This window comes from Myodes glareolus, chromosome 2, assembly GCF_982192425.1.
Source record: "Myodes glareolus chromosome 2, mMyoGla1.1, whole genome shotgun sequence".
NCBI lineage: Eukaryota > Metazoa > Chordata > Mammalia > Rodentia > Cricetidae > Myodes > Myodes glareolus.
In genome coordinates, this window is record NC_142027.1 from 105720990 (window position 1) to 105746282 (window position 25293).

At 52.5% G+C, this 25293-nt stretch overlaps 2 protein-coding genes across 5 annotated transcripts; one reads left to right on the top strand and one right to left on the bottom strand.

Annotated features, from left to right (window-relative positions):
- Positions 1-335: 335 nt before the first annotated feature.
- On the bottom strand, positions 336-7725 carry Cyp2w1 (cytochrome P450 family 2 subfamily W member 1). Of its 3 annotated transcripts, none has more exons than XM_085683221.2 (9): positions 7489-7725; positions 6371-6533; positions 5975-6124; positions 5743-5900; positions 3994-4167; positions 3541-3679; positions 3274-3458; positions 2959-3100; positions 336-2859 (listed from the first exon to the last, which is right to left on the bottom strand). In XM_085683221.2, exons 1-9 carry the CDS (start codon positions 7624-7626, stop codon positions 2672-2674), a joined length of 1437 nt encoding a protein of 478 aa, XP_085539347.2. In that variant the 5' UTR covers positions 7627-7725; the 3' UTR covers positions 336-2671. The 3 variants fall into 3 exon arrangements, with proteins under 3 accessions (XP_085539347.2, XP_048292882.3, XP_085539350.2); XM_048436925.3 differs by having other exon boundaries at positions 7494-7724; XM_085683224.2 differs by lacking the exon at positions 6371-6533 and having other exon boundaries at positions 7494-7724.
- Positions 7726-15525: 7800 nt separating this feature from the next.
- On the top strand, positions 15526-22231 carry Cox19 (cytochrome c oxidase assembly factor COX19). 2 transcript variants are annotated; one of them, XM_048436937.3, is made up of 3 exons: positions 15526-15682; positions 17733-17887; positions 21702-22231. In XM_048436937.3, exons 1-3 carry the CDS (start codon positions 15601-15603, stop codon positions 22119-22121), a joined length of 657 nt encoding a protein of 218 aa, XP_048292894.3. In that variant the 5' UTR covers positions 15526-15600; the 3' UTR covers positions 22122-22231. The 2 variants fall into 2 exon arrangements, with proteins under 2 accessions (XP_048292894.3, XP_085539338.1); XM_085683212.2 differs by having other exon boundaries at positions 17733-17848; positions 21706-22231.
- The last annotated feature ends 3062 nt before the right edge of the window (positions 22232-25293 follow it).

The following is a 25293-nucleotide window of genomic DNA, read 5'->3' on the forward strand; positions in this document are numbered from 1 at the left end:
GGCAGAGGCAGGCAGATCTCTGAATTCGGGGCCAGCCTGGTCTACAGAGTTGAGTTTAGGACTGCCAGGACTGCACAGAAACCCTGTCTTGAAATACCAAAAGAAATAATTAAAGCCCTGAGACTGATAGCATCAGGTCGCGAGCCAGGGTGTTTCAGGTTGCAGATCATGCGGCAGGAGGGCATGCACAGTGTGTTCAGGTCTTGAGGCAGGAGGGTATACATGGTATGTTCAGGTCATGTGGCAGGAGGGTATGCACGGTGGTTCTGAACATGCATGTGTGCTCAGAACCAAGGCTACAGGGAAGTTGTGCTATGTGACACCAGGAAACAGGATTTGTTACATGTTTAACTGTTTGTTTATTTATTTTTGGTTTTTCTAACCAGAGTTTTTCTGTGTAGACCAGGCTGACCCCAAACTCACAGAGATCCACTTGCCTCTGCCTCCCGAGTGCTGGGATTAAAGGTGTGCGCCTCCAACCCCAGGCTACATATTTTACTTCTAATTTTTGATGGTTGCGGAGAAATGTCTGACTTGCCAGACATTTTTTTGCCCGAGTAGAGTTGCAGCCCACAGTTGAAGAGGCAGGAGGGAATGGTGGCTGGGATCTCAGGTGGGTCAGGTGACTCTCCCACACTGGTACCCTCCCTGCATGGAATGTTAACCAGCCCAATCTCTCAGGGGTCTCCTTTGGATGGTGACAGCTGCTCTGAATGATGCAAGGCCCAAGAGGACAGAGTTCCACCGCCCACTCCCAGCTCCAAGTGGACAGGACTTGCGTCACACTGAGGAGATAGATGGCCAACCAGAGCCAGTTGGGCTAAGGCCAGGCTGCCCTCAGCTGCCCTCGGCTGCCCAGAGGTCCAAGTGAGCCTGTGAGAGCAGCCGCGGTTCCGTTCAGATCCTTCTGCCACTAGAGGGCGATCCAGTCCCTAACGCCTTAAGCACATGGTCTCACTGCTCTCCTGCCTGGAAAAGATGCCACATGGCAGAAGAGAGGGTGCGCACTGGGGTAGCCCCCGGGCTGCAGACTCTACCAGGTCACTTGAGTGAAGTGTCCCTGAGCTGAGCTGTCCCTGGGTCTTGGGAAGGTGTTAGGATGGAACTGGGCAGTGGTGAAAAACACTGTTAATCCCAGCTCTCGGGAGGCAGAGGCAGGCAGATCTCTGAATGTGAGATCAGCCTGGTTCTCACAGTGAGTTTCAGAACAACCAGGGTTGCATAGAGAAACCCTATCTGGGAAAAAAAAAAAAAGTGGTAGGCTTGTATCACTTGGGCACAGTGGCAGAATTCTGCATTCATGTGGGAGAGAGGCAGCCGGCCAAAGTGTACACCTTTCCCTGGGTCATGGGTCTCAGGCAATCTGGCTATTTGTACTCAGACCCTATCTCACCTACAAAGCCCTGTCCCCAGCCTTGTCCTGCATCCATCAGACACTTCTGTCACTTAAGGTTTAGTTACTTTGAAGCCCTGGCTGGGTCTAGCATCAAGGCAGTGTGACATCAGAGCCCAAGGGGGACTCATTCCTGTCCCGTTCACCACCAATCACCAGACTGTTGGTGTCAGAAGGGACCCAAGTGTCACACGATCTGGGTCTTACATTTACCCCAGCTGGCTCTTCCCACTCCTGGTGGCATCGAGCCCTGCCCTTCCGCACTTGGGGAAGCCTTGCACTGTCTGTGGCTGTCTCAGGGGCTACAGGGATACTGCTGAAGAAGGCACTGCTGGAGTTGGCATGTTGTCACAACAGACACGCGCAGCTGGGTTATCAGTCTGCACGTTCTAAAGCCTTGAATGGGCACACAGAGAAACAAGGAATTCAAACAACAGCACAAAGAAGGGAGTAGCCAGGAGGATTAAGAGCCATGGGTCTCCCGGTAGCCAGGTCGAAAGGGAAACGTGGTAGGTCCCTCACTGTCAGTGAGACCTGGCTTTAGGAACCTGGGAGAGGGGTTCCCAGGAAATCAGCTGGGAGATGCTCTTTTCTGCCACATGTTCTTGCCCCAGGTCACCACAGAGTGTCAGTCTTCGCAGGAGAAGGGGACAGAAATGTCACCTGTGGTCAAGTTCAGGCATCCCCTGGGATCCCCTTGGTTCCGGTCAAAGGTGGAGCACCCCGAACTGTGACTGACAGGTTCTGCCTAGTTAGAGAGATAGGAGGGTACACTGGGAACTGTGAAAAGGGCTTTATACCAGGTATCTGAGTTTGGGGACCCCTATGGCCTTGTGCAGAGCTGGTATAACCAATGGTAGGCTCTGGTGGGGGAGGAGAACAATGAAGAAACTAAGGCCTAGTCCGTGCTCTGGGGATTTGATTGCCTCGGGAACCAGAGTGGAGAACAGTCTGTAGGGTTCTGAATGAAGGAGCCTGGAAGGTAGGTTTCTGGAGCACCATATCAAGCCAAGGTAGGGCTGCTGGGCTAAGCAGGAGACATATCTACACCCCCCATGCCCAGATGAAAGGCCAGCTTCCAACCTCCAGTGGTCAAACGTGGCAGCCTGGTCCCACTGTACACTGTGACGTAAAAGCTGTGGTACTCAGCTTGTGGTCCAGAGGGACATAGTAGGCACTGTCTGCCCATCATGCATTGGTAAGGACGCTTCAACCACACCATAGCCTGCAGTGTGCCCCGAGGGAGAGGCAGCGAGGCTCTGGCTGTGTGCAAGCACCCTAGGATCTAGGCACTGCACACAAGGTCTGTGCAGGTGGCCGCATGGTAAAGGCTGGGGCAGGCCGCAGATCCAGGTCTGCGGGGCTGAGGCCTGGTGGGGGCAGCAGATGGTACCGCTGGAGGAGGCCGGCAAACAGCAGGAAGAGCTCCGTCATGGCCAGGCTTTTTCCAACGCAGACCCGGCGGCCTGAAAGAGAAACCAAAGCACCGTGTAGGGTGCCAGGCCTGCTCCTGGAGGGGAGAGGGGCAAGCAAGAGCTAGTGAAGGCTGAGGGCCAGCAAGTTACCAGTGGAGAAAGGCAGGAAGGCGCCCCGCTTCACGAAACGCCCATCGGCATCCAGGAAGTGGTGTGGGTTGAACTGGCTTGGGGTCTCCCATTGCGTCTTGTCCAGGAGCACTGAGGTCAGCAGAGGGATCACAGGGGTGCCCTATAGGGTAGAGGGGTCCCAAGGTAGGCTGATCTGCTTGGAGGGAGGGGAAGGGGCAGAGCGCCACCTGGGGGAGTTCCTGCCTCCCACCTCCACCACCTGGACAAGTGAGTATGAGACCCAGGAAGTCCCCTGTCCACCCCGTCAGAGCAAAGAAGTAAGTAGGACGGCACCTTGGGAAGCAGGTAGCCCCCCAGTTGGATATCAGCAGTTGTGCAGCGGGGCACATGGGGCAGGAGTGTGATGTACCGCTGGGTCTCATGCAGCACTGCACTGGTGTAGGGCAGCGCTCGCTGGTCCTCCGGCCGGGGTAGCTGCCCGGGGCCCAGCACTCGGTCCAGCTCCTCCTGCACGCGGCCTAGGCCAGAGGGTGGTGTTGCATGAGTGACCCCTCCCTGCCCCCTCAGGGTTCCAACCCCCTTCCATAGGGTGACTCTCACCCTGCACATGTGGGTGCTTAACCATTAGGAAGACTGCCCACTGCAGTGTGGCTGCTGTGGTCTCTGTTCCAGCCATGACCATGTCCAGTGTGCAGGCCAGGACATTGGCCTCGCCAAACATGTCCTCAGGGTCATCCTCCTGCAGGGCAGATGGTTAGAAATGGACTTGAAGCTCTGGGGATCCAACCCCAACCTGTGGACACACCCCAGTCCTAGACCCCAGAGAATGAGGTAGAAGTCAGGTGGGTGGGGGCAGTGAACGGGCATTTACTAAGGGTCCACCCAGCCCCAGTGCCCATTCCAGGGACTTTGAGGAGCCAATCTCACAGAGGAGGAGACTGAGACTCCCAGAGGTCTCCAGCAGGTGGAAAAGAACCCTCAGTAGTTCCCTCCCCCGAGCTGGGGCCACTAAGCCCCTGACTGGTCTCTAGGAAAGTCCTGGCCTGTCCACACCTGGCCCTGCTGGAGCAGAGCCTCCATGTAACTCCGCATGGGGCCGTCACTTGGTAAGGGTGGTCTCCGTGCCTCCAGCAGAGTTCTTAGGATGGCGCGCACCTCCTCGATCTTGCTCAAGACCGGCCTGTGCAACCGCAGCAGAGCCCCCAGCCGGGGGAAGGTGTTGAATAGCTGAGAGTGGAAGGGACAGTGGAGTGGGGTAGAGGTGAGGTGATGAATTCAGTCTCTGTGAGCAAGCCAATCCGTCTAGCAGCAGGTGCACCAGGCAATGCTGCCCTTGGCCACAAGAGGGCACCAGGCCAACAGTGCTGAAGGCTTACACCCTCCTGGAAGTCCAGGGGCCAGAAGGGAATCTCAGGGCATTCAGAAAGGAGCCAGGTGACCTGAGGTACTTGGATGGCTGTGCCAAGACCAAGAGTAATGACTGCTTAGGGACATGTTCCTTCTATCATCGCTGAAAGGGAAGGGCAGAGGAGGGATAGCTACCATGGGGAAGGAGTCACGGCTATGGGGGCTCATAGGTCTTGGGGAGGGGCAATTTGTAGCTTACAGCTACAGCCAGTAGGTATTCAGGATTCCAGCAGCCCCTACATTGGCAATTGCTGGTGGGAAATGGCACATATTACTCTAAAGTGATAGGGACCATCCCTACTGCCCGAGCTATCCAGGGGGACCCCACCTCTCCATCCCTCAGGGAGTGCTCTGAAGTTGAACTCACTGCTTGCTCTGACTGCACAGGTGGGATGCTAAGAGCATGCTCATCACAGTAACTGTTCTCCCTACCCCTTATGGAGCCCCATCCTGAGTCAGGGCCCAACTGTAAGGGCCGAGTGCTGGTTGCTGCGTGTCTTCTAGGATTCAGTTATCAGCATGGTGGCCCAAAGCCAGAACTCTTTAAACTTTAGGGCACTGGACATAGGAAAGGCTCATTTTCATGATTTCTGTGATGAGGAGTGTGTGGTCAAGAACATCGTTAGTTTCCAGTACTCAGGAGATAGAGACAAGTGGATCTCTGTGAGTTCGAAGCCAGCCTGACCTATATAGAGTTGCAGGACAGCCACAACTACTCAGAGAGACCCTCTCTCAAAAACTAAATAAAAGGGACTGGAGAGATAGTTCAGTGGTTAAGAGCATTGACTGCTCTTCTAGAGGACCCAGGTTCAATTCCCAGCACCCACATGGCAGCTCACAACTGTCTGTAACTCCAGTTCCAGGGGACCTGACGCCCTCACACCAATGCACATAAAGTTTAAATAAATAAGTGGTGCTTGGGTGTGGGGACCTCTGGTACATGGGTCCCACAATACTGTTAAGGCCTGCCAGAGAGCATAGGCTTGGTTCACATGCAAGACATGCCAACCAATGTCTGTCTTTGGCCAATGTCACCCAATGCTTTTTATTTTTGTTTTCTCTTTGGAAACAGGATCTCTGTAGCTTCAGTTGCCCTCAAACTCACTATGTAGTGGAAGATGACCTTGAATTTATGACCCTCCTGACGCCATCTCCAGAGTGCTGGGATGGCAGGTGTCTGGTGCTGGGCCTGAAACCCGGGGCTTTTGTGCACACTAGGCAAATGCTCTACTAGTGAAGCCACATTCCCTAGTCCCAGGGCTCCTTGTCCAAAGGGTGACAAAGCTGGCAGCTGGGCAAGGAGGGAAAGTGTTGGGTACCAACCAGCCCTGACCACACACACACACACCCTAGTTCAACAGGGGCTCAATTCCCTGTGGTGTGGTGGCCTCTCACCTGTATGCCAGGTGACCCCAACAGGACCATGACCTGGTCAATGAGACTCAGCAGGGATACAAACACAGGGTCCTGGTAGTCAAAGCGCTGGCCAAAGACGAGTCCGAAGGTGATGTTGCAGGGTGCCCAGCCCAGCAGGGCCAAGGGGAAGGGCTGGCCTGGAGGTCGGGGAGGAAAACAGGCCTCAGGTGGGCAGAGATCCCAGGGAAGGGCAGCCTGGTCCCCCACTCACCTCCATAGCTGTCCAGCTGCCTCTTAAGACAGGCCAGCTCCTGCAGCACCTTGTCCACCATGGGGGGCTGTCCCACCCCCAGGCTGTGCAGTGTCCTCACCGTGAATTGGCGAGCTGCCCTCCAGTGAGCTCCAGAGGAGAAGAAGATGCCTGTTGGGTAGACATGAACCGTGATGAGCCATGAGTCAGTCACTCCCCATCCTGATGATGCATGCAGGGAATAGGGGACCCAACTGGGGGGGGGGCCCAGGCTCAACTCCAGGCCCCTCCCATTCAGAGGCTACCGTTGGTCATACCTCTCTAGGCTTGCCATGGACTGATCCTGTTCCTCCCCAGCACCAGCCCAAGAGGCCAAGACACCCCCCCATCTGTCAGGACATCCCAGTGCCCACCTACCCCCGCCCTGCTGGATGAGCTGGAAGATGGGGATTGGGGGCCTGTCGGCCAGTTCATGCCTGGTCCCAACCAGGGCCTCCCTCACCACCTCGTAGCCTGACAACACCACAGTCTTCTGAGATCCCAGGTGGATTGTGAACACTGGCCCATAGCGTTCTGAGAGCTGGGAGGGACAGACAGACGTCAGAGAGGCAACCCCCACCTCCCCTCCAAGAGCTCGGATTAGCAGGACAACAGTATTGTGGACTTTCCAGCTGGAGGGGACCACCCCAAGAAACCCTTCAGTCTCCCCAGGAGCGGGTACTGTTCAGACTGCCATCTCCCCACTTCAAAGACAAAACAACAACAACAACAAAAACCCTGAAAATGAAAAAGCAGGAATTGAATTTGTACCTGTCTCACCAAGATCCATGTCTGGGCCTGCCCAATATCTGCTACCTAGAATCAAACCTGAAGTGGGACCTGAACCCCTGAACCTAGTGCCTGAAGCCACGTGGAGTCTAGCCTGATCCACCTGAGGAAAGGTGGGGACAGAGCCACTTCAAGTCAGGTCTGCAGGTGTGTGCACTTCTCGACAAACAAGAGTCCCCTGGACAAAGTTCAAGGACCTCCACCCCACTGAGTCTGTCAGTCCTGGTTAGAGGTAGTGCAACCAGCATACCTTCACCTCTGGGTCTGGGGAGAACCCATACTCCAGTGACACTCCCCCACCCCTCAAATAAGGTCACTGCCTAACGATCTGCAACCATACCCCATTTCAGTCGCTTCTAGATACATCTGCCAGCTTCTTTCTCACTGTCCCATGCAGGCTTTCCTACAAACATGCCTCCCGGAGCCCACCCTGCCCACCACTCCTGAGCCATGACCCTGGACTGAGCTTCCCGCTGTTTGCTTGCTTGCTTGCTTGCTTGCTTATTTGCAGTGCATGCATAGAACCAGGCCCTTGTGCATGCTGAATAAGCACACTAGAATGAGCTACATCTCCAGCCTAGGTTACGTGTTAACTTCCTACCTCTCTGGGGACAAGCCTCTGGGCTCTTGTATCCCACACTGGCTTCCCTTGTCGGAGTTGGAACACAGACACCATCCAGGCAGTGAGATGACATAGGACTGCCTACCCTACCTCCATCAGTGCCCGGTCCTGTTGGGTCACACCCAGCAAATGCAGGTTCCCCAGGAACGGCAGAGGGCGAGGCCCAGGGGGCCACCGAGGGGCCAGGGTGCGATGCTGGGCATAGCCCCGGAGCAGCCCCCATAGCCCCAGAAGCAGCAAGATCCCCGAGACACCCAGGAGCAGCAGAGTCATGTGAACAGCTGAGCTGAGCAAACCCTCAGCTCTCCAGGGGCCCCGTGATCCCCGTGCCTTATAGCCATCCTCCCCAGGGCGTGCCGGCACCCCACCCACCCCACCACCCCGAGAATGTGGAATGAGCAGTTCGCAGGGTACAGCCCAGCATGAGACTTAAAGCTACAGGCTGTGTGAAATGTGGGGTCGCCTCTGTGGTAGGGAACCTGGGGTTGGAGCCAAAAGAACCTCTGTAGGAGGTGCAGAGCCGAGGCTTTTTGGTCACAGGTTGTCCAAGTCTGGACCATTCAGGGTCAAGCTTCCAAGATGTCCACACCCTTCCGTGTGCCCCCAGGTTCCAGTGAAATGGTCAAAGTCCATTGTCTTCTCTGTCCTTAGTTCTCTGGGAACCTGTTAGTTCTACGTGGTCTTCTCATCAAAGTGGAACTTGTGGGTTTGGGGACTGCTTCCTCATTCTGAAGAGTCTCTTGAGTCATCAGATTGGAGCCTCCAGAAGCAGGACCTCTATCTAACAATGAATGCCCTGTGCAGCCATTAAGGGCCTCAAAGCCAACGGCCTTCAGAAGCAGTCAGAGTCTTCAGAAGCCAAGGGAGCTCACTCCACAGCCTGCAGAAAGGGGCAGGGCCACCCAGACACTGAGAGGCCATCCAGCAGACTGTGTACAGACACAGCAGGTGGCCAGGTTTACAGCCCCAACTGTCTGGGCCTTAAGCCTGCCTCTTAAACCCTGGTGGCCTCACTGGGGAGGAGGTGCCCCGTGAGATAGGATTGTGCGGGGCGGGTGACTTTTGGCACCAGAAGTAGCTGGGCTGCTTCCTTTCCACAGCCTGCCTCAACATGAGGCACCTGGAGTCTCCCCCCACCCCCCGCCCCCGACCTCCAGTAGGGCCCCTCACCATGGGGCCTGCCCCCTGGGGTGTCATCCACACCCTGCACAAATGCTGAGCTGAAGCAGAAGCCATCCCTGCTTCCTGCACCCAGGTCTTGCTCCCCTGTATGACTTGTGGAGCAAAGCTCACCTAGACTGCATCTCACCTGCATTGTGACCCTAGCACCTCTATTCCCTGGAACAGCATGAGCCTGGGTTGGGACAGTTCCTTGTCACCACTGTAGATGTCTGGGCCATGCTTCAACTGTTGCCAAAGCCACTTAACTGGGCATCCAAGGCAGGGATCCAACCCAACCAGGGAAATCTGCATAATTGCTGCAGGGAGCACTTACTGAGCACTCACATGTGCCAGCCTTGGCCGGGAGTCAGGGCTGTGGAAATCAGAGGCAGAGGGATCAGCGGGACCGTGCCATCACAATTCCAGGGCAAGACTGGTGTAACTCCGTTTGCCATTGACCGTGCATTGTTGGAGGTGGGGGACGTCAAGGCAGATGGTGTTTTATGGAGTCTGTACTGCAGCTGAGATTTGCCTGACTGTCAGAGACAATGTGATGTGGAATAGATGTAGAGAAGCCAGTCAGGCTGGGCCAGGAGAGGTGTCAGGGTGGTCGGGGCTGGAGTCTGCAACCCCTCCAGGAGCAGACATGAGCTCACTGCCAGCATGAGAGTCCCTAAAGATCCACAGGTCACCCCAAAGTTGCCTGGGTGAGTAAAGTGATCTGATGTCCAGGCTTATGTGAGCATCTCCTTCCGGAGACCCTAGAGGAAGGCTGGGGCATCCATGCTTGTTTGTGCCATGACTGGTGTGGCCTAAATCCTCCTGCTTCTTCCTCCCAAGGGCTGGAATTATGGGCAACACTACCCAGCTAGCTTGAGCGCTATTTAGGGGAAGGATTTTTGTTGTTGTTTATTTGATAAAGGATTTTCACCACTCAAGTATCTCAGGCTGGCCTTAAATTCACTACGTGACTGAGGCTGACCTTGAACTCTTAATCCTCCAGCCTCTCCTTCCCTAGGTTTAGATTGTTAGTGTGCACCCATGCCCAGTTGAAAGAGTCTGTGTGTGTGTTGTGTGTCCACATGTACATGTTCATGTGTGTGATTGTAAGTACATATGTGCCACAGCATGTGTGTAGAGGTCGAAGGATGACCTCTGGTGTCAATTCTCACCTTCCACCTTATTGAGACAGTCTCTTTTTTGCAGCTGCATATGACAGATTAGCTGGCCCGAGGGCTTCTGGGATTTCTCCCATTCTCACCTCTGGTCTCGCTGTAGGAGCACTGGGATTACACCCGTGGAAGGTACCACATCCATTTTTACATAGAATCTAGGAATCCTCAAACTTGCACAGTGAGCATCTTAGCCCCTGAGCCATCTCCCAAGCCCTGCCTCGTGTATCCAGACAGGATCTCTCGCTGGCCTGGAGCTCACCGGTTCCGCTAGACTGGCTGCCCAGCTAGTCAGCAGAGGTTGTCCTGTCCCGGCCTTCTCAGTGCTGTGACAATGAGTGCATACCACATGCTTTCACCCAGCTTTACATGGGTTTGGGAATAGAAAACAAGTCTTCATGGGTACCCCCACACACACTTACAATGTTATCAACACACACGAATCCACATGTGTAGTGCACACAAATTCACGTGTATAGCACACACAAATCCACATGCATAGCGTACACAAGTCCACATGCTTAGCACACACAAATCCACATGACAGCACACACAAATCCACATGCATAGCACACACAATCTGGGCTGCAGCTAGGTACAGTTTAGCAGCAGATCACTCACTGAGCATGCACCAGGCCCAGGGCTCCACCCACCAGAGCTGAGAACAAAAAAGGTGGGGAGAGGGATTTTAAACAGATTCGGATGTGTTTTGGCATGTGTCTGGGCCCTTACCGCGATTAAACTAGCAAGTATCAGTCACCTTGCAGTTTCCTTGAGCCCGGTGTGTCCCTCAATTCATCATACATTAATGCTGTTTTTTAACATGACTGTGTACCCAGAATTAGACACGGGCCTCCTCTGCTGGGCTGGGCACGGTGGGCGTGAACATTCATGTTCCTAGCCTGCTGCAGAGTGAAAAGCAGGGTAAAGCAGAGGGAGGTGGGCACACCTGCGATCCCAGCACTGGGGAGGCGAAGGTAGGAGGATCGCGAGCTCTGAGCCAGCTTGGCCTGTACAGTGAGACTTGGTACTGTGCACACCTGCAAGAGATGTTGCAGAGTAGATTCTGAGCAAAGGGATGGATGCCTGCATCAAGGTGCAGGGTTTGTTGTCTTTTCTTGTGGAGGTTGGATTCAAACCCAGGGTCTTGTTAGACAAGCGCTCTGCTACTGTGGCACATTCTCAGCCCCTCACTGGGGGCTTCCAGGCAGGTGCTCAATGAATGAAAAAAAAATATCAAAAGGACATGACTGCCTCTAGGTCATGCTGGAGAAGGTTTATTGTAGATAGGAGGGAGAGCATAGCCAGAGACAGGGACATCTAGGAGCATCCATGATCCTGAGCTAGGCAATGTGAGGGGTTAGAGGAGAGGGGATAGGGGAGAGCCAGGAGAGGAAAGGGTAGGTAGGCAAAAAGAGCCAGGTTGTTGGGTGGTGGTGGCGCATGCCTTTAATTCCAGCACTCGGGAGGCAGAGGAGGTAGGCAGATCTCTGTGAGTTCGAAGCCAACCTGGTCTGCAGTGCGAGTGCCAGGGAAGGCTCCAAAGCTACACAGAGAAACCCTGTCTCAAGGAAAACAAAAACAAAACAAAAAGAAAAGGAAGAAAGAAAAAAGCAAAGCAAAGAAAAAGAACCAGGTCATCAAAATCGCTGGATTATCTAAGTTAGGGCAGCTGAGGGAAGGGCATCCCAACCCCTAGGCTGGAGAAATTTGGGGTGGGAGTCAGCTATATGCTCTGTCACAGGTAGGGACTGAGGAATATTGGGAGAACCTGGTGGCCAGGTCCGTTTTGATATGTTAAATAGGCACCTTGAATTACATCCCACTTCCAAGGTTTTGAGACAGAGTCTATGTGTAGTTCAGGTTGACCATTAACTCCTCCCCCCAAGAGTGCTGGCTGGCATGGTAGGCACTGTCATGCCTGTAGCTGTTCTTTTTTTTTCCTTCAGTGCTGGGGATTAAATCTTAGTCTTACTACGCTACATCTCCAGCCCCGGGCTGTTCCCTTTTTAAGTTTTTATGGAATTTCCCCCACACCCTGCAAAGGTGTGGCGCCAACTGTCTCCAGCACGGTTGCTCAATCCACCCAGGGTCTGTTCTCATCAGACTTACTTGGGGCCAGGCTGACAGTTGCCCTGAGCAATCGTGTGTGCAGAGCTCTGATTCCCGGCTCAGGTTCCATCTGGCCTTGACCTGATGGGGAGGTGGGTGAGTATCCACCAAAGATGGCCACGCAAGATGCTCCCGATTGTATGTCCTTCATGTAATACGATGTTGTGTTGGTATGAGAAAGGTCGGAAGGGGTCTGTATTTCCCACACTTGGCTCTAGAGGCACTGTGGGGGATACTGGGAGGAAACCTGGGTGACCTGGAAGAACCTAAGTGTAGAACACAGTCGAAGGACACAGCCACACTCCGGTCGTCGGTCTGAGTGGGCTGCTGTAGTACAACATCAGGTCAAAGCTGGGAGTTCTGTTGCCACTTTTCAGACACATAAACTGAAAGTTATATATTAAAAAAGAAACATCTCAGGGCTGGACAGATGGCTTCCTTGGTAAAGTACTTGCCGTTGCAAGCATGGCGACCTGGGTTTAGATCCCCAGCATCCTTAGGAAAGCCAAATGCTTGGTACATGATATTCAGTTGGCTCTCCAGCTCGGCCCAATTCTCTCTCCAAACCCTGCCCTCTCATAAAGGGCTGCTAGGAGTCCAGTTCCACATTCCCAGTGGCGTGGCTCCTCCCGCTAGGCTGCTAGCTTCTCAAACCCCCACCTACCATGATTGGGAACAAACCCAGTTTGTGGAGGACTAGTCAGCATTCCCAACCTACATGGTATTTAAGCCCTCTCCTTCTATGTGATAGGCTATGTGATTTTTCTCCTGTCCCTTCCCCCGCCCAGATCTCTGGCAGAGATCTCAGAGGTGAGCCAGAGGACTCACCCGGGAGTTGCTTTGCTTGAATATATCTGATCTTTTACTTTTTAATTTGGCTTGATCTGCCTTACTGCGTCGGCAGAGAAACCTGTTGGGGGGTATGGAAAACCTATAACCTGAGCATTCCCAATGATGACCAGTCAGACTAGCAGATCCTTGGGGTTTACTGGCTAGCCAGTCTCCTGAATTAGGATGCTCCAGAGTCAGTGAGAGATTCTGTCTCAAAAGATGGGGAAATGGCTTAGTAAGTAAGGGTGCTTGCTACACAATCATGAGGGTTTGAGTTTGAACTGCTAGCATCCACATAAAAAGTCAGGCATGGCTGCACATGTCAGTAACCCCAGCACTGACTGTGGGAGGGACATAGACAAGTGGATCTTGAGAGCTTGTTAGCCAACCAGCTTTGCCAAAAAAATGTTGAGCTTCCAATTCAGGGAGAGACCCCACCTTAAAGCAATATGGAAGAAGATGCTTAGCATCCTGCTCGGGCCTACACAGGTGTATCCAACTACACACACACACACACACACACACACCTCCCTCAGCTAAATAGTTGGGTGTCCTGGTGCATACCTGTGAACACAACACTTAGGAGGGAGATCTCAGTGAGTTTGAGGCCAGCCAGAGCTACAAACAACAACCAAAAAAGCTCCTACAAGGCAGTACCCATTTCCTAGGAATGCGGATTAAAAGCTTGCTGTCACAGCCCAGACACCAGTCCCTGCCTGTTTTCTTGGTATTTCAGGGTTGCCTGACCGAGGTCCTGCGACCTCAGGGATAGAGATGGCCTTTATTTTAAAGCAGAAAGGGCTGCTTGCTTAGTCATAAAGTCACCATTCTTCACAGCTAAAGAAAAAAAAAAAAAAGACTAACTCAGTGTTAGTCTGGTTCCAGGCATGGGAGAGATGGGAAAGGGTTGTTTATATGACAAGAACAATTTTCCTTCTGGAGTCTCCCTGCTTGTGCTCTGTGTGTGTGTGTGTGTGTGTGTGTGTGTGTGTGTGTGTGCGCGCGCGCGTGTGCACGTGTGTGTGGCATATGTGTACATATGTGTGTATGTGTGTACCCCATGTCAGGCGTCCTGTCCACCTTATCCCCTTGTGACAAGTTGTTTGCTGACCCTGGAGCTAGGCTGGCAGTCAGCACGCCCCAACCCCTTACAGTGACAGTGTTGGCATTTTAGGCCGGGTGACTTTTTTTTTCTTTTTTTATGGGCTCTAAAGATTTGAACTCAGGTTCTCATGCTTGTATAGCAAATACTCTTGCCTGTTAAGCCACCTCCCCAGGCCTCTTCCTGAGAGGTAAACTGAACTAGGAGGTTTGGGTTAATGAGGTGGTACCCCTCTGCAAGGCAGTCTATATGTCTGGACACTGGAAGCTACATCCAAACTCCCACACAGGAAGCCAGCATGAGATTCAGCAAGGAGACCAATGGATGGCTATGGAGGAGGGGGGTCCAGCAAGGTAAAAAGGGGTGGGCGCTGGGGTGAGGCTAAAGATCTGTTGGCCAACCACCTCTCTGCAACCCCTGAGAATTATTAGTGATGTTGGGATCTATCAGAGGATTGTAGAGGGTCAGCAGCTCCTTGGGGCTGCTGGGAGCCCACTGATGCTCATTGCCAGAGTCTGGATGGCTGTGTGACACAGAGACCATCTGTGGTTGAGATGGAATGATGGACAGCATCCCACAATCACAGCCAGTGTTGGGAGGCAGGGAGCAAGTGGTCTTCTCTGTCAGCTGGAAAGCAGGGTTCTGGGGACAGGTGTTCTTGCTATAACAAGTCAGTTGACTGCATCCCATTACCACGTAACATTCCTTCCAAATCCACACGGCACAGTCCCAAGTCCCCAGGACCTGATGACCTCATCTGAAATAATGTCACGGCAGATTTTGAGCAGCTGAGGCTGAAATTTTTCCGATGAGGTGAGCATGGTGGTTAACACCTTTAATCTCAGCACTCAAGAGGCAGAGACAGGCAGCTCTCTGAATTTGAGGCCAGCCTGGTCTACAGAGAGAGTTCCAGGACAGCCAGGGCTATTATTGGGATGGCCCTACTCCTATGTGGTAGTGGCCTCATATAAGGAGTGGTTGGACACAGACACATGGTGAGAACACCACCAGAAGTGGAGGCCCAGGAGAAGCATTGCTTTTAGCAATCCAGATTTCCCCAAGATTGACAGAATACCCCAGAGGCTGCGTCTGCGTGGGGGACAACCTGGACTCCCTGGAGCAGGCAGCAGGGACAGCAGCCCACAATGGGGCTAATGGCCCACACCTAAAGCTCAGACATCCAGTCTCTTGAACCATAGAAGACGCCATTTCGGGCAGTTTTGTTTTGTGAGACTTGAGTAGTGTAGCCCAGGTTTGCCTAAAAGTCTGGCAATCCTCCTCCCTCAGCCTCCCCAGTTGGGACTACAGGTGTGAAGCACTATACCCTGCCTTAATTTCTAACTGTAAAACCCGTTTGTGGAATTGTGTCGCCACACCCACAGGAAGCTAGCCACTCCCTCCTTTTGTGTGTTTCTTGCCTTGATTAGACCCTCTGCGCATATGGGAAACTCAGTTCCTGGCAGACAACTGGATGGGATGAAGAACCCGGGGCACAAACTGGTGTCCTCGGGCAAAGGGCTGCACCTATCCGGCCTTGTTTGCTCTTTGGTAACAAAAGCTGGCAGGACTTTTGCAGAGAGAGGGACTGAAAATCTCCTGATTGCGGCCACCACTGCGCCCTATCAGAGCACAGCGGGGGCGGGGCCTAGACGGGTAGGGGCGGGGCCTAGACGGGTAGGGGCGGGGCCTAGACGGGAGGAGCGGGCAGGGTGGGGAGGGGCAGGCCCACCGCTCGACCAGCTCGGCACTTCCCTGGCCTGCTCGGTGCTCGGCCGTCCGCCCTGCGTTGCCGCTGCGCACTGCTCTTGATTCCGCCGTCATGTCGACCGCAATGAACTTCGGGACCAAAAGCTTCCAGCCGCGGCCCCCAGACAAAGGAAGCTTCCCGTTGGACCACTTCGGTGAGGCGAGGCGAGGCGAGGCGAGGCTCAGGCTACCGGTGGCCCGAGATTGGTTGGCAGGGTTAGGGGTATTCAGTCTAGGTGGCAGCGTCTGGGGTGCTGAGTCTGATTAGTAGGGTCTGGAATGTTGTTTCTCGGTGACAGGTGACAGGGGTATTGGATGTGGGTGGCAAGGTCAGGAATACTGGTTCTGGATAGCAGGGTCAGCGGCGCTGGAATTGGGTGACTGGGTTGGGGGTGCTGGATCTGGATTTAGGCTCTCAGTCTGGGTGGCAGAGTCTGGAGTGCTGTTTCTCTGTGATAGATGGCAGGTTCAGGGGTACTGGATCCCGGGGGCAGGGCCTGGGATGCTAGATCTGGGTGCTAGGGTCAGAGGTGCTGGATTTAGGTGCACTGTCTGAGAAGTTAGATGTGCATGACAGAGATGGGGTACTGAGAACCAGGATGTGGGGTGCTGGATCGACCTCAGTGGCGGAGTCAGGTCTATTGGATTTGGGTACCAGGACCTGGGACGCTAGATCTGGTGGGTGGAGTCTGAGGTACTGGACCTAGGAGTGCAGAGTAGTTAGAGCTCCAGCGACCTCTCAGATTGTGTGGTTGGGGATGCTCAGAGCCCTTTGTGGGTGCAAGCAGGGAAACTGAGTCTTGAGAATTCCTACTTCAGAGAGCCACCTGTCATGGCATGGTCCTTCCAACTGAGAGCTCAGACTTGGATCTTATGTAACCAGGATGGTGACGGGACTCTCGGAATACTACCGGGACTCGATGTTAGGCTTCCCTGTTGCCAGCCCAGGAGCCACCCTCACTCCCCAGCTTGAGGCTCTGGGTCTTCAGTGAACATTAGGCAAAGAAATATTTTCAAAAAGCGTTTTGATATCTAATATTGGGGCTGGAACCCGGACTTGGCACATGCTGGCAAGTGCTCCACCTCTGAGATGTGGCTCCAGCCCAGAGGATTGCCATTCACAGTACTGAAGTCTACAGATAATGTCCTTTTGGAAAACTGGAGCCTGTGAAGGAAAAAAACCAAAAATAACCCGGAGAGGGTTGGGAATAGTCTCATGAACAAGGGCCTAGCAGGCACAGAAACAGAGGCCCTGAGTTCAGTCTTTAGCTCTAAGAAAAAAGGAAAGAAAGAAAAAAGAAAGAAAGAAAGAAAGAAAGAAAGAAAAGAGAAGAAAAATAAGAAGAAAACAAACAAACCAAAAAAAAAGCCCCAAACCTACCACAAACAGAAACAACCCTACAAAATGCTGTTGACGCTGTGATGTTCCAGAGACAGCTTTAAAGATTATTGTATTTTTAAATTATATTTATTTATTTAGTGTGTTTGAGGGTGTGCCATGGCACACATGTGGCCAAAGGATAACTTGTGGAAGCAGGGGCGTGTCTCTTTCTACCACATGGGTTTTGGAGATCAAGCTCACGTTGGCAGTCTTGGTAGCAAGTACCTTTGACCACTGAGCCATCTAATCTCCTTAGATTATTTCTTTACCAACATTTCTTTGGGGAATTTTCCATTTTTAAAATTTATTTAAAAAATTTTTAACTTTATGTGTATGTGTGTGCATCTGAGTGGATACGTGTGCATCAGAGTGGATGCGCGTGCATCTGAGTCTATGCATGTGCATCAGAGTGGATGCGTGTGCATCTGAGTCTATGCGCGTGCATCAGAGTGGATGCATGTGCATCAGAGTGTATACATGATGTGTGTGTACCCTTGGTGACCAGAAGAAGGTGTTTGATCCCTTGGAGCTGGAGTTGCAGGCATTTGTTACCTGCCCAATGTGGGTGCTGGGAACCAAACTCATTTCCTGTACAAGAGCAGCCGGTGTTCATACCAGTGAGCCATCTCTTCACTCCTTGTTTTGTGTTTTGTTTTGAAGTGATGGGGATTGAACCCAGGGGACTGTATTCCAAGCATGCACTCTATCCCACATCCAGAGCCCAGGAAGGAAATGAATTTTGATGGAAACCATAGCAAGGCCGCCGAGTGAGCCGGTCAGGCCTTCTCTTTGCAAACAGGACACTGTGTTCCTTTTCTTTCTAGGTGAATGTAAAAGCTTTAAAGAAAAATTCATGAAGTGTCTCCGCGACAAGAATTTTGAAAATGCTTTGTGCAGAAATGAATCTAAAGAGTATTTAATGTGCAGGATGCAAAGGCGAGTACCACCATCACATTCGGACCTGAGTTCTGATCCCTCGGTGTGTGTCTGGGTGTTGTGAACCACCATATGGGTGCTGGGAGCTGAGCCCTGGTCCTCTGAACGAGCAGCAAGCAAGAGACGCTGAGCCATCTCCCCAGTTCCCACTGTAGTTTTTGAGACAAGGTCTGTTGCTGGCCTGGAGTTTACTAATTAGGTTAGGCTGGCCATAGGCAAGCCAACGGATCTTCCCATTCCTGCCTGCCAGTGCTGGGACTGTAAACATACCAGCACACGCAGCTTTCTTCATGTGGGTTCTTGGGAAAGAACTCAGGTCTGTTTTATCTTCCCAGCCACATCCCAGTGGCCGATGTTTGCTGGAAGAAGTCACAGCTTAGCAGGTGAGGTGGCATGGAGGCTGCCAAGCTGCCCTGGGAACCCCTTTGTGAGTGACAGCCCCGTCCACGGCCCCATTCCTCCGAGCTTTGTCCCTCTCATTAAGTTTTCAGAATCGTCCATCACAGCAGCGCTGACTGAGCCAACAGGTTTTCATGCCTTTCACGATCTCAGCCCGTAAGAACATGCATTGCCTCGTTCCTTCCCTTGAAAGCTGTTTGGAATGTAACGGGCACAATAGGAGACTTAAGCAATGATGGATGGCGATGCCTGCACTCCCCCAAGTTTAAACAGAACAAAAATAGTGCTCCGTGGAGCTTTGCATTAGAATGAGAGCCGTTCTAGCCATGAGCATGAAGAAGCAGGTAGTGTGTCACTGCCCAGGGGAGGGGTCTGTTGCAGTTGCACACACAGGAATTCAGGCACCTTAGTCGCTAAGGTGCGAGATGCCAGTGGTCCACTTAAGCCTGCTTTCTTTGCTCGACAAACCCAGACAAGTCCCTGAGGTGTAGGCATGTGGGGGTTACAGTCTGGGGGGTTTTGACTCTGGCAGTGGGGACAACCAACTGTTAGGCCTTGTCCTGACACTGCAAACAGTGCTTGAGTCTGTCCTGATCTCGCTGCCTCCAGGTGGCACATGGCCGCCACAGAGCCTCTGGGTGACTGCCTGTAGCCTCAGAAGGTGGCCAAGAATTTCTTCTTGGCTCTGCTGAGCTTTAGAAGAGGGACCAGAGTGACACCAGCCTGGGGATAAGGATGTGAGCAGGCTCCTGCTTTCCCCTGGCTCAGCCCCTATGTCTTGGTGTCTGCAGAAGGAGAGGTTTTCACAGACAAGCTGGGCAAATGCAGCAAATGAGGTCAATACTGGGGCCCGTAACTCAGGCCTGTCATGCCTTCGGCCCAAGAGGCTGAGGCAGGAGGATGGAGAGTTTGAGGTCAGCCTGGGCTAGAGAATGAGTTCAAGAACCATCTGGAGGGCTGGAGAGATGGCTCAGAGGTTAAGAGCACTGGCTGCTTTTCCAGAGGTCCCGAGTTGAAGTCCCAGCAACCACATGGTGGCTCACAATAGTCTATAATGGGATTTGGTGCCCTCTTCTGGTGCATAGGCATACATGCCAGAACATTGGATACATAATAAATAAATCTTACAAAAATAAAATCAAACATTTAAAAAAAATCTGGGAAATTTATTAAGATCCTATCTTGCCGGGCAGTGGTGGTGCACGCCTTTAATCCCAGCACTTGGGAGGCAGAGGCAGGTGAATCTCTGTGAGTTCAAGGCCAGCCTGGTCTATAAGAGCTAGTTCCAGGACAGGCTTCAAAGCCACAGAGAAACCCTGTCTCGAAAAAAAGAAATCCTATCTCAAAATAATGAGAAAAAACAGGGGTGAGGATATAGGTCAGTGGTAGAGCCCCTGCCTAGAATCCCCCAGTGAGGGGCTGGGGTGTGGATCAGTGGTAGAGCCCCTGCCTAGAATCCCCCAGTGAGGGGCTGGGGTGTAGATCAGTGGTAGAGCCCCTGCCTAGAATCCCCCAGTGAGGGGCTGGGGTGTAGATCAGTGGTAGAGCTCCTGCCTACAATCCCCCAGTGAGGAGCTAGGGTGTGGCTCAGTGGTAGAGCGCCTGTCCAGAATCCCCCAGTGAGGGACTGGGGTGTGACTCAGTAGTAATACATTTCAGAGTATGTGTGGCCCCAGATTCTACCCACAGTATTCCCCCTGCCAAAAAAGAAAAAAGTTGAGCAGACTTGTTTTGACTCTCACACCTGGCACAGATCATAGTGTCTCCTACCTATCATTGTTCTGATGATGTGGCTGGTTTGGGGTCCCCTGGGGAAGCAACTGGTCTATGGGCAAGGCTTCTGGGCAGGACAAGCAGAGGGACTTCTTGTCTGTTGTCAGTGGGATGAACTAGTTTTGGACTTCCTAGTCTCCATGCATCTGTGCCATACTTAGCACTGTGTAGAACAGGTGCCTTAGAGCCCAGAAGGAAGGGCCCGCCCACTTCTGTGACTTACAGGGACCTGAGCTAGGCAGTGCAGGCAAACAAAGATGCTTCTGGTTTTGTTTTGTGGTGGAAAGATTTTTTTGTTTTGTTTTTTTTTTTGTTTGGTTGGTGGGTTTGGATTTTTTTTTTTTTAATTCTCTAGACAAGGTCTAATAGCACAAGCTAGCTTAGAACTTCTGGCAGTCCTCCTGCCTCAGCCTCCTGAGTGTTAGGATGGTGGGTGTATCAGGTGTATGGCACCATGCTTGTCCTCCTGCCTCAGCCTCCTGAGTGTTAGGATGGTGGGTGTATCAGGTGTATGGCACCATGCTTGGCTGGTCCATTATTTTGTTAGGTTAGTTGGGAATGAAATCGTCGGACATACAGTTCAAGCTGACCTAGCATGTGTGCGCACACACACACACACACACACACACACACACACACACACAAATGCATAAATCAATTAAAATTAAACGCTGGGCAGTAATGGCACATACCTTTAATCAAGGCACTAGGGAGGCAGAGGCAGGTGGATCTCTGTGAGATTAAGGTCAGCCTAGTCTGTAGAGAAAGTTTCAAGACAGTCAGAACAACACAGAGAAACCTTGTCTTGAAAAACAAAGATTAGGCGCCGGTGAGATGGCTCAGAGGATAAGAACACTGGCTACTCTTCCAGAGGTCATGAGTTCAATTCCCAGCAACCACATGGTGGCTCACAACCATCTGTAATGAGATCTGGTGCCCTCTTCTGGCCCACAGGGATACATGCAGGCAGAATATTAAAAAAAAGAAAAAGATTAAATAAAAATTAAATTGAAGTAGCCCTCCTTAGGCCTCATGGGCTTGGGTAACCTCAGGGGCTGGCCTCTGCAGCCCAGCCTTGACCTTACAGCCCTCCTGCCCCCACTCCAGAGGCAAAGGTGACTGGAGGATGTGAAAATCCTGCACAGTGTGTCTGGAGTGAGGGGGGCTGGGACAGGCAGTCGGGGCTGAGCCCTCAGGAAGGCACCAGAGCGCTGCAAACATTTTTCCCTTAGGTTTCCCTTAGGAGACAGAGGCACATTGGAAGCATTCCTTTGGCTGTGTGTGTGTTTTGTACGCCCTGGGTTTTGTTTTTCAGAGGCCACCCTTCCCACTCTTGGAGACAAAGTCTCGCCAGCCTGGAGCTCACTGATCAGCCCTTCTCTTCCTACCCCTGGTCCTACTCAACTATGGGGACACTTACCTAGCCTCGGCTCTCCCAGGCTCTGCTCACCCCCATGGAGTCATGTACTATCTGCGTCTACCTACATCCTCAGCCCCACCCTTGAGAACTTGGGCTGATCGTGTGGCTAGAAGGGACACTGGGGCTCACATGGCCTGTGGGCTCCTCACGCTGTGGGGAGGACCCTGTTCTCTGGGTCTTTTTCTGTTTTAAAATGGGGTGCGGGAGGCTGGGTAGATGAGTGAACATAAGAGCATGGTCCCATGGCAGCGTCTTTCTCTTCCAGGCAGCTGATGGCCCCAGAGCCACTGGAGAAACTGGGCTTCAGAGATGTGATGGACGAGAAGCCAGAGACCAAGGACAAATGCTGAGAAGAAAACCACAGGGCCGGCTCCCCAGCTGCCTGAAGCAGATCCGAGCCCTTCTGCCCACAGGGCCGGGAGACCCGAGGCTCACCTGTGCTGCTCAGTGGAGGGAGTCCCCAAGGGGACTGGAGAACACCCCCAAATGCTTCTTCACCTGTCCTCAGTTTCCCTTCAGACAGTGGTCTTATTCTTCCATCTGTATATGTCACAGGATTCCCTCAGGGCCGAACTCCGATGTGATATCCTGCCCAGTGTGGCCGTCACACCATAGAGCCCCGGACAGCTTTCCACAGACGCAGCCTGTCACAGACCTGGGTCTCCATACTAGAACGTGTCAGTGAAACCATGTGACGGCAGAATGTCCGCCCTTCGTGCTCACAGATGCACACATACCAGCTCTGTTCTTTTCTTTGAACCAAACTGGAATACAAAGTAGGAAGTGGGAAACTGACTTTTGACGTATTTGACTTCTTGTTTTGTGTGTTTTAAGGCTTGGTGTCCTGTAGCCCAAGCTGGCCTCAAGCTCCCTATGTAGCCAAGAATGACCTTGAACTCCTGATCCTTCTGCCTCCACCTCTAAGATGCCATGATTACGGGTGTGCACATTGCACCTGGTTCATGTGTCCCCAGCACAGTACTTATTTTAAATTGCATATTATTTATTTAGGGGAGCGCTGACCCTGTGTGTGTGTGTGTGTGTGTGTGTGTGTGTGTGTGTGTAGGTCAAGGGAAAACTTACAGGGGTCGTTACTCTGCTTACACATGCGGGCCCCAGGGATTGAACCCTGTTCACCAGGCTTGGTGGATCTCATCAACTGAACTCCCTCATTTTTCTGGTATAGCAGTGGTGTCTTTATGCTGAGGGTTGTCTTCTGGTTGTTCCGAGCCGGTTTCCTTTCAGGAACCCACTGTGCACTTCCACAGGGCACACCGGCAGTGCACTAGAACCTGGGCTAGTGCCTGCTACTTTTCCACTTCTGCAGCCTGTTACAGTAACCCCGTGCTGGCTCGAGACCCCGGGTGCCAAACAGTGACCCTGTCATATGCGCAGTAAGCAGTGCTGAGCTGTGGGTGTTTGAACATCCAGGTGCCTTCATGCTGCGTCACCTGGCCGAGGGCTTTTGGCATGTGTAGGATCCAAAGATACCAGCAAAATACCAGTGCCAGATGCCACCAGGCTCAAATCCCCTTAGGGCTGTGTCTTCCTGGAGCTGTCGGAGAAGGGCTAGCCCAGACTGCTTGCCTGGCTTCTGTCTGACTGGTGAAAGGTGGTGAGAGGTGGGGGTTAGGGGTGCAGATGTGGTGGCGCACACCGTTAACACTCAAGAAGCAGAGGCAGGTGAATCTCTGAGTTCAAGACCAGCCTGATCTACCTAGTGAGTTCCAGGACAGCTAGGACTACATAAAGAAACGCTTTCTCAAAAACAAACAAATAAAAAACCACCTGGGGGGGGGGCGAGGACTCTGCATGTTCATTGCATGTTCATGTTGGTCTCAGTGGATGTGACTGTCTGGGAGCCCCGTTTTCTGTTGCACACAGTCAGGTACCCCCAAGGTCTGCTTGTTTCCACATACTCGCTGAGCCCAGCCACACAGGGCAGGTCAGCAGCGACGGCACACTGCACATTTGGTGTGCCGTCACCCGTCAGCCTTGGTTTTATGGCTCAACAGTGTCACCATAGCATTGTGCATAATTACCAAGCTCACTCGCTGGAGTGCAGGATGCGTGTGTGAGCTGCAGGACAGGAGAGCTGCAGAGTGTTGCCTGCAGTGAATCCACACCAAGACCTAGACAGCCGCATCAGAGAATTTTGAGCTAGCCAGGTATGGTAGCACTCGGGAAGCAGAAGCAGGCTGATCTCTGAGTTTAAGGCCAGCTTGATCTACACAGTGAGTTCCAGGACAGCCAGGGCTACACAGAGAAACCCTGTCTGGAAAAATGAAGAATTCCGAGCTGACAGGGCACAGCCCCCGGCCATAGCACCCCCACTGAATGAGTAAAATCTGCTGTGTGTTTCAAAGGAAAAGGTGCAAGAGGCTATACAGCCGTCCACTGTAGAAACAAAGAAATCAGAGTAAACGGAATTGCATCAGCGAAGCAGGTCGATGAGCGCAGCATGGTGAACCTTGTAGCATTTTGACTATGAAGCACACTCAGAAGAGCCTGGCTATGGAGGACCCCTAACCACAGTAAGCCGAGCAGGCAGGATGGGCACAGAGACGCGGGCAGTGGCTCAGTTGGTAGAGTGCTGACCTGGTGTGTGCGAAGGCCTGCCTTCCGTCCCCAACATCACATAAACAGGCATGGTACGTGACTGCAATTCCAGCACTAGGAAAGCAAAGGCAAGAAGGTCAAAAATTCAAGGTCATCCTCGAAGTTCAAGGCCAGCATAAACAATGTGAGACCCAGTCTCTAAGTGGGAGGCTGCTGGGGGGTTGGGGGGGAGGCATGTGCATACATTTAGGTACTCACAATGTTTCCTGGTCTGGGAACCATGATGTCCCATGTCTGTGTCCTAATACTAGTGTCTCAGCAAACAAACAAACAAACAAAAACCAGGGTCCTGGCTACTGCAGGGAAAGGGCAAGGGAGCCTGAGGATCTATGCAGAATGCAGAGAGCTGCTGTAGAATGCGGGAGGCACCACAGTGGCGGCCTCAGACAAACCAAGCAGGAAAGCATGCAGTGGTCAGGCAAGCTCACCAGTGCAAGCCAACAGCCAGCATCCTTATTTGGTAAAGGGACCGGTTACATTAGGCCCTTGTTAGTTCTGACTAGCATAGGAAAAACAAAAACAAAAAACGGCCTAACAAACATGATAGTGTTGGTGACACAGACAAGAAGTCCACCAAAGTTAGCAGCAAATGGTGATGTCTGAGGTCTTCTAGAAATCTCTGCTCCAGACGGGCATCAATCACCAAGGGCAGTATGAAGGGACATTGCCAGGCCATGTTGGCGCACGCTCTCAATCTCAGCACTGCACTTGAGAGCTCTGAGTTTGAGGCCAGCCTGGTCTACAGAACGTGTTCTAGGATGATAGTCAGGGCTACACAGAGAAACCCTGTCTCGGAGAACAAAATAATAAAGGGACAGCACTTGGCCACATGGTCATCCTCAGATATTAGACATACGGAAGACATAGCATCTCTCTTGAACTGGCTTGCCCTGAAAGTACTCAGAAGTACTCAGAGTCTGAGCTCAAGGACGCAGACCGCTGCCTGCACTCATCCTGCCGAGGGAAAGGAATTGAGCAACTCTAGGGCTGAGCAGAAAGGACGTGAAGAGGTTGCGTCCTGTGTGTCTTGTCCAGAAGGAGCCCTGGGAGAGGTTTGAAGGCTGGGGACTTGGCTGTCATATGAGGTCTGTTCTGAGGTTATACAGTGTCCTTTTGACATTTGTGTGTGTGCATGGGCCAGTGTGCACATGTCAGAGGACGACAACAGTGTTGCTCCTCACATCCCATTCACCTGTGTGTGCATGTGTGTGCGTGTGCCTGTATTCATGTATGTAGAG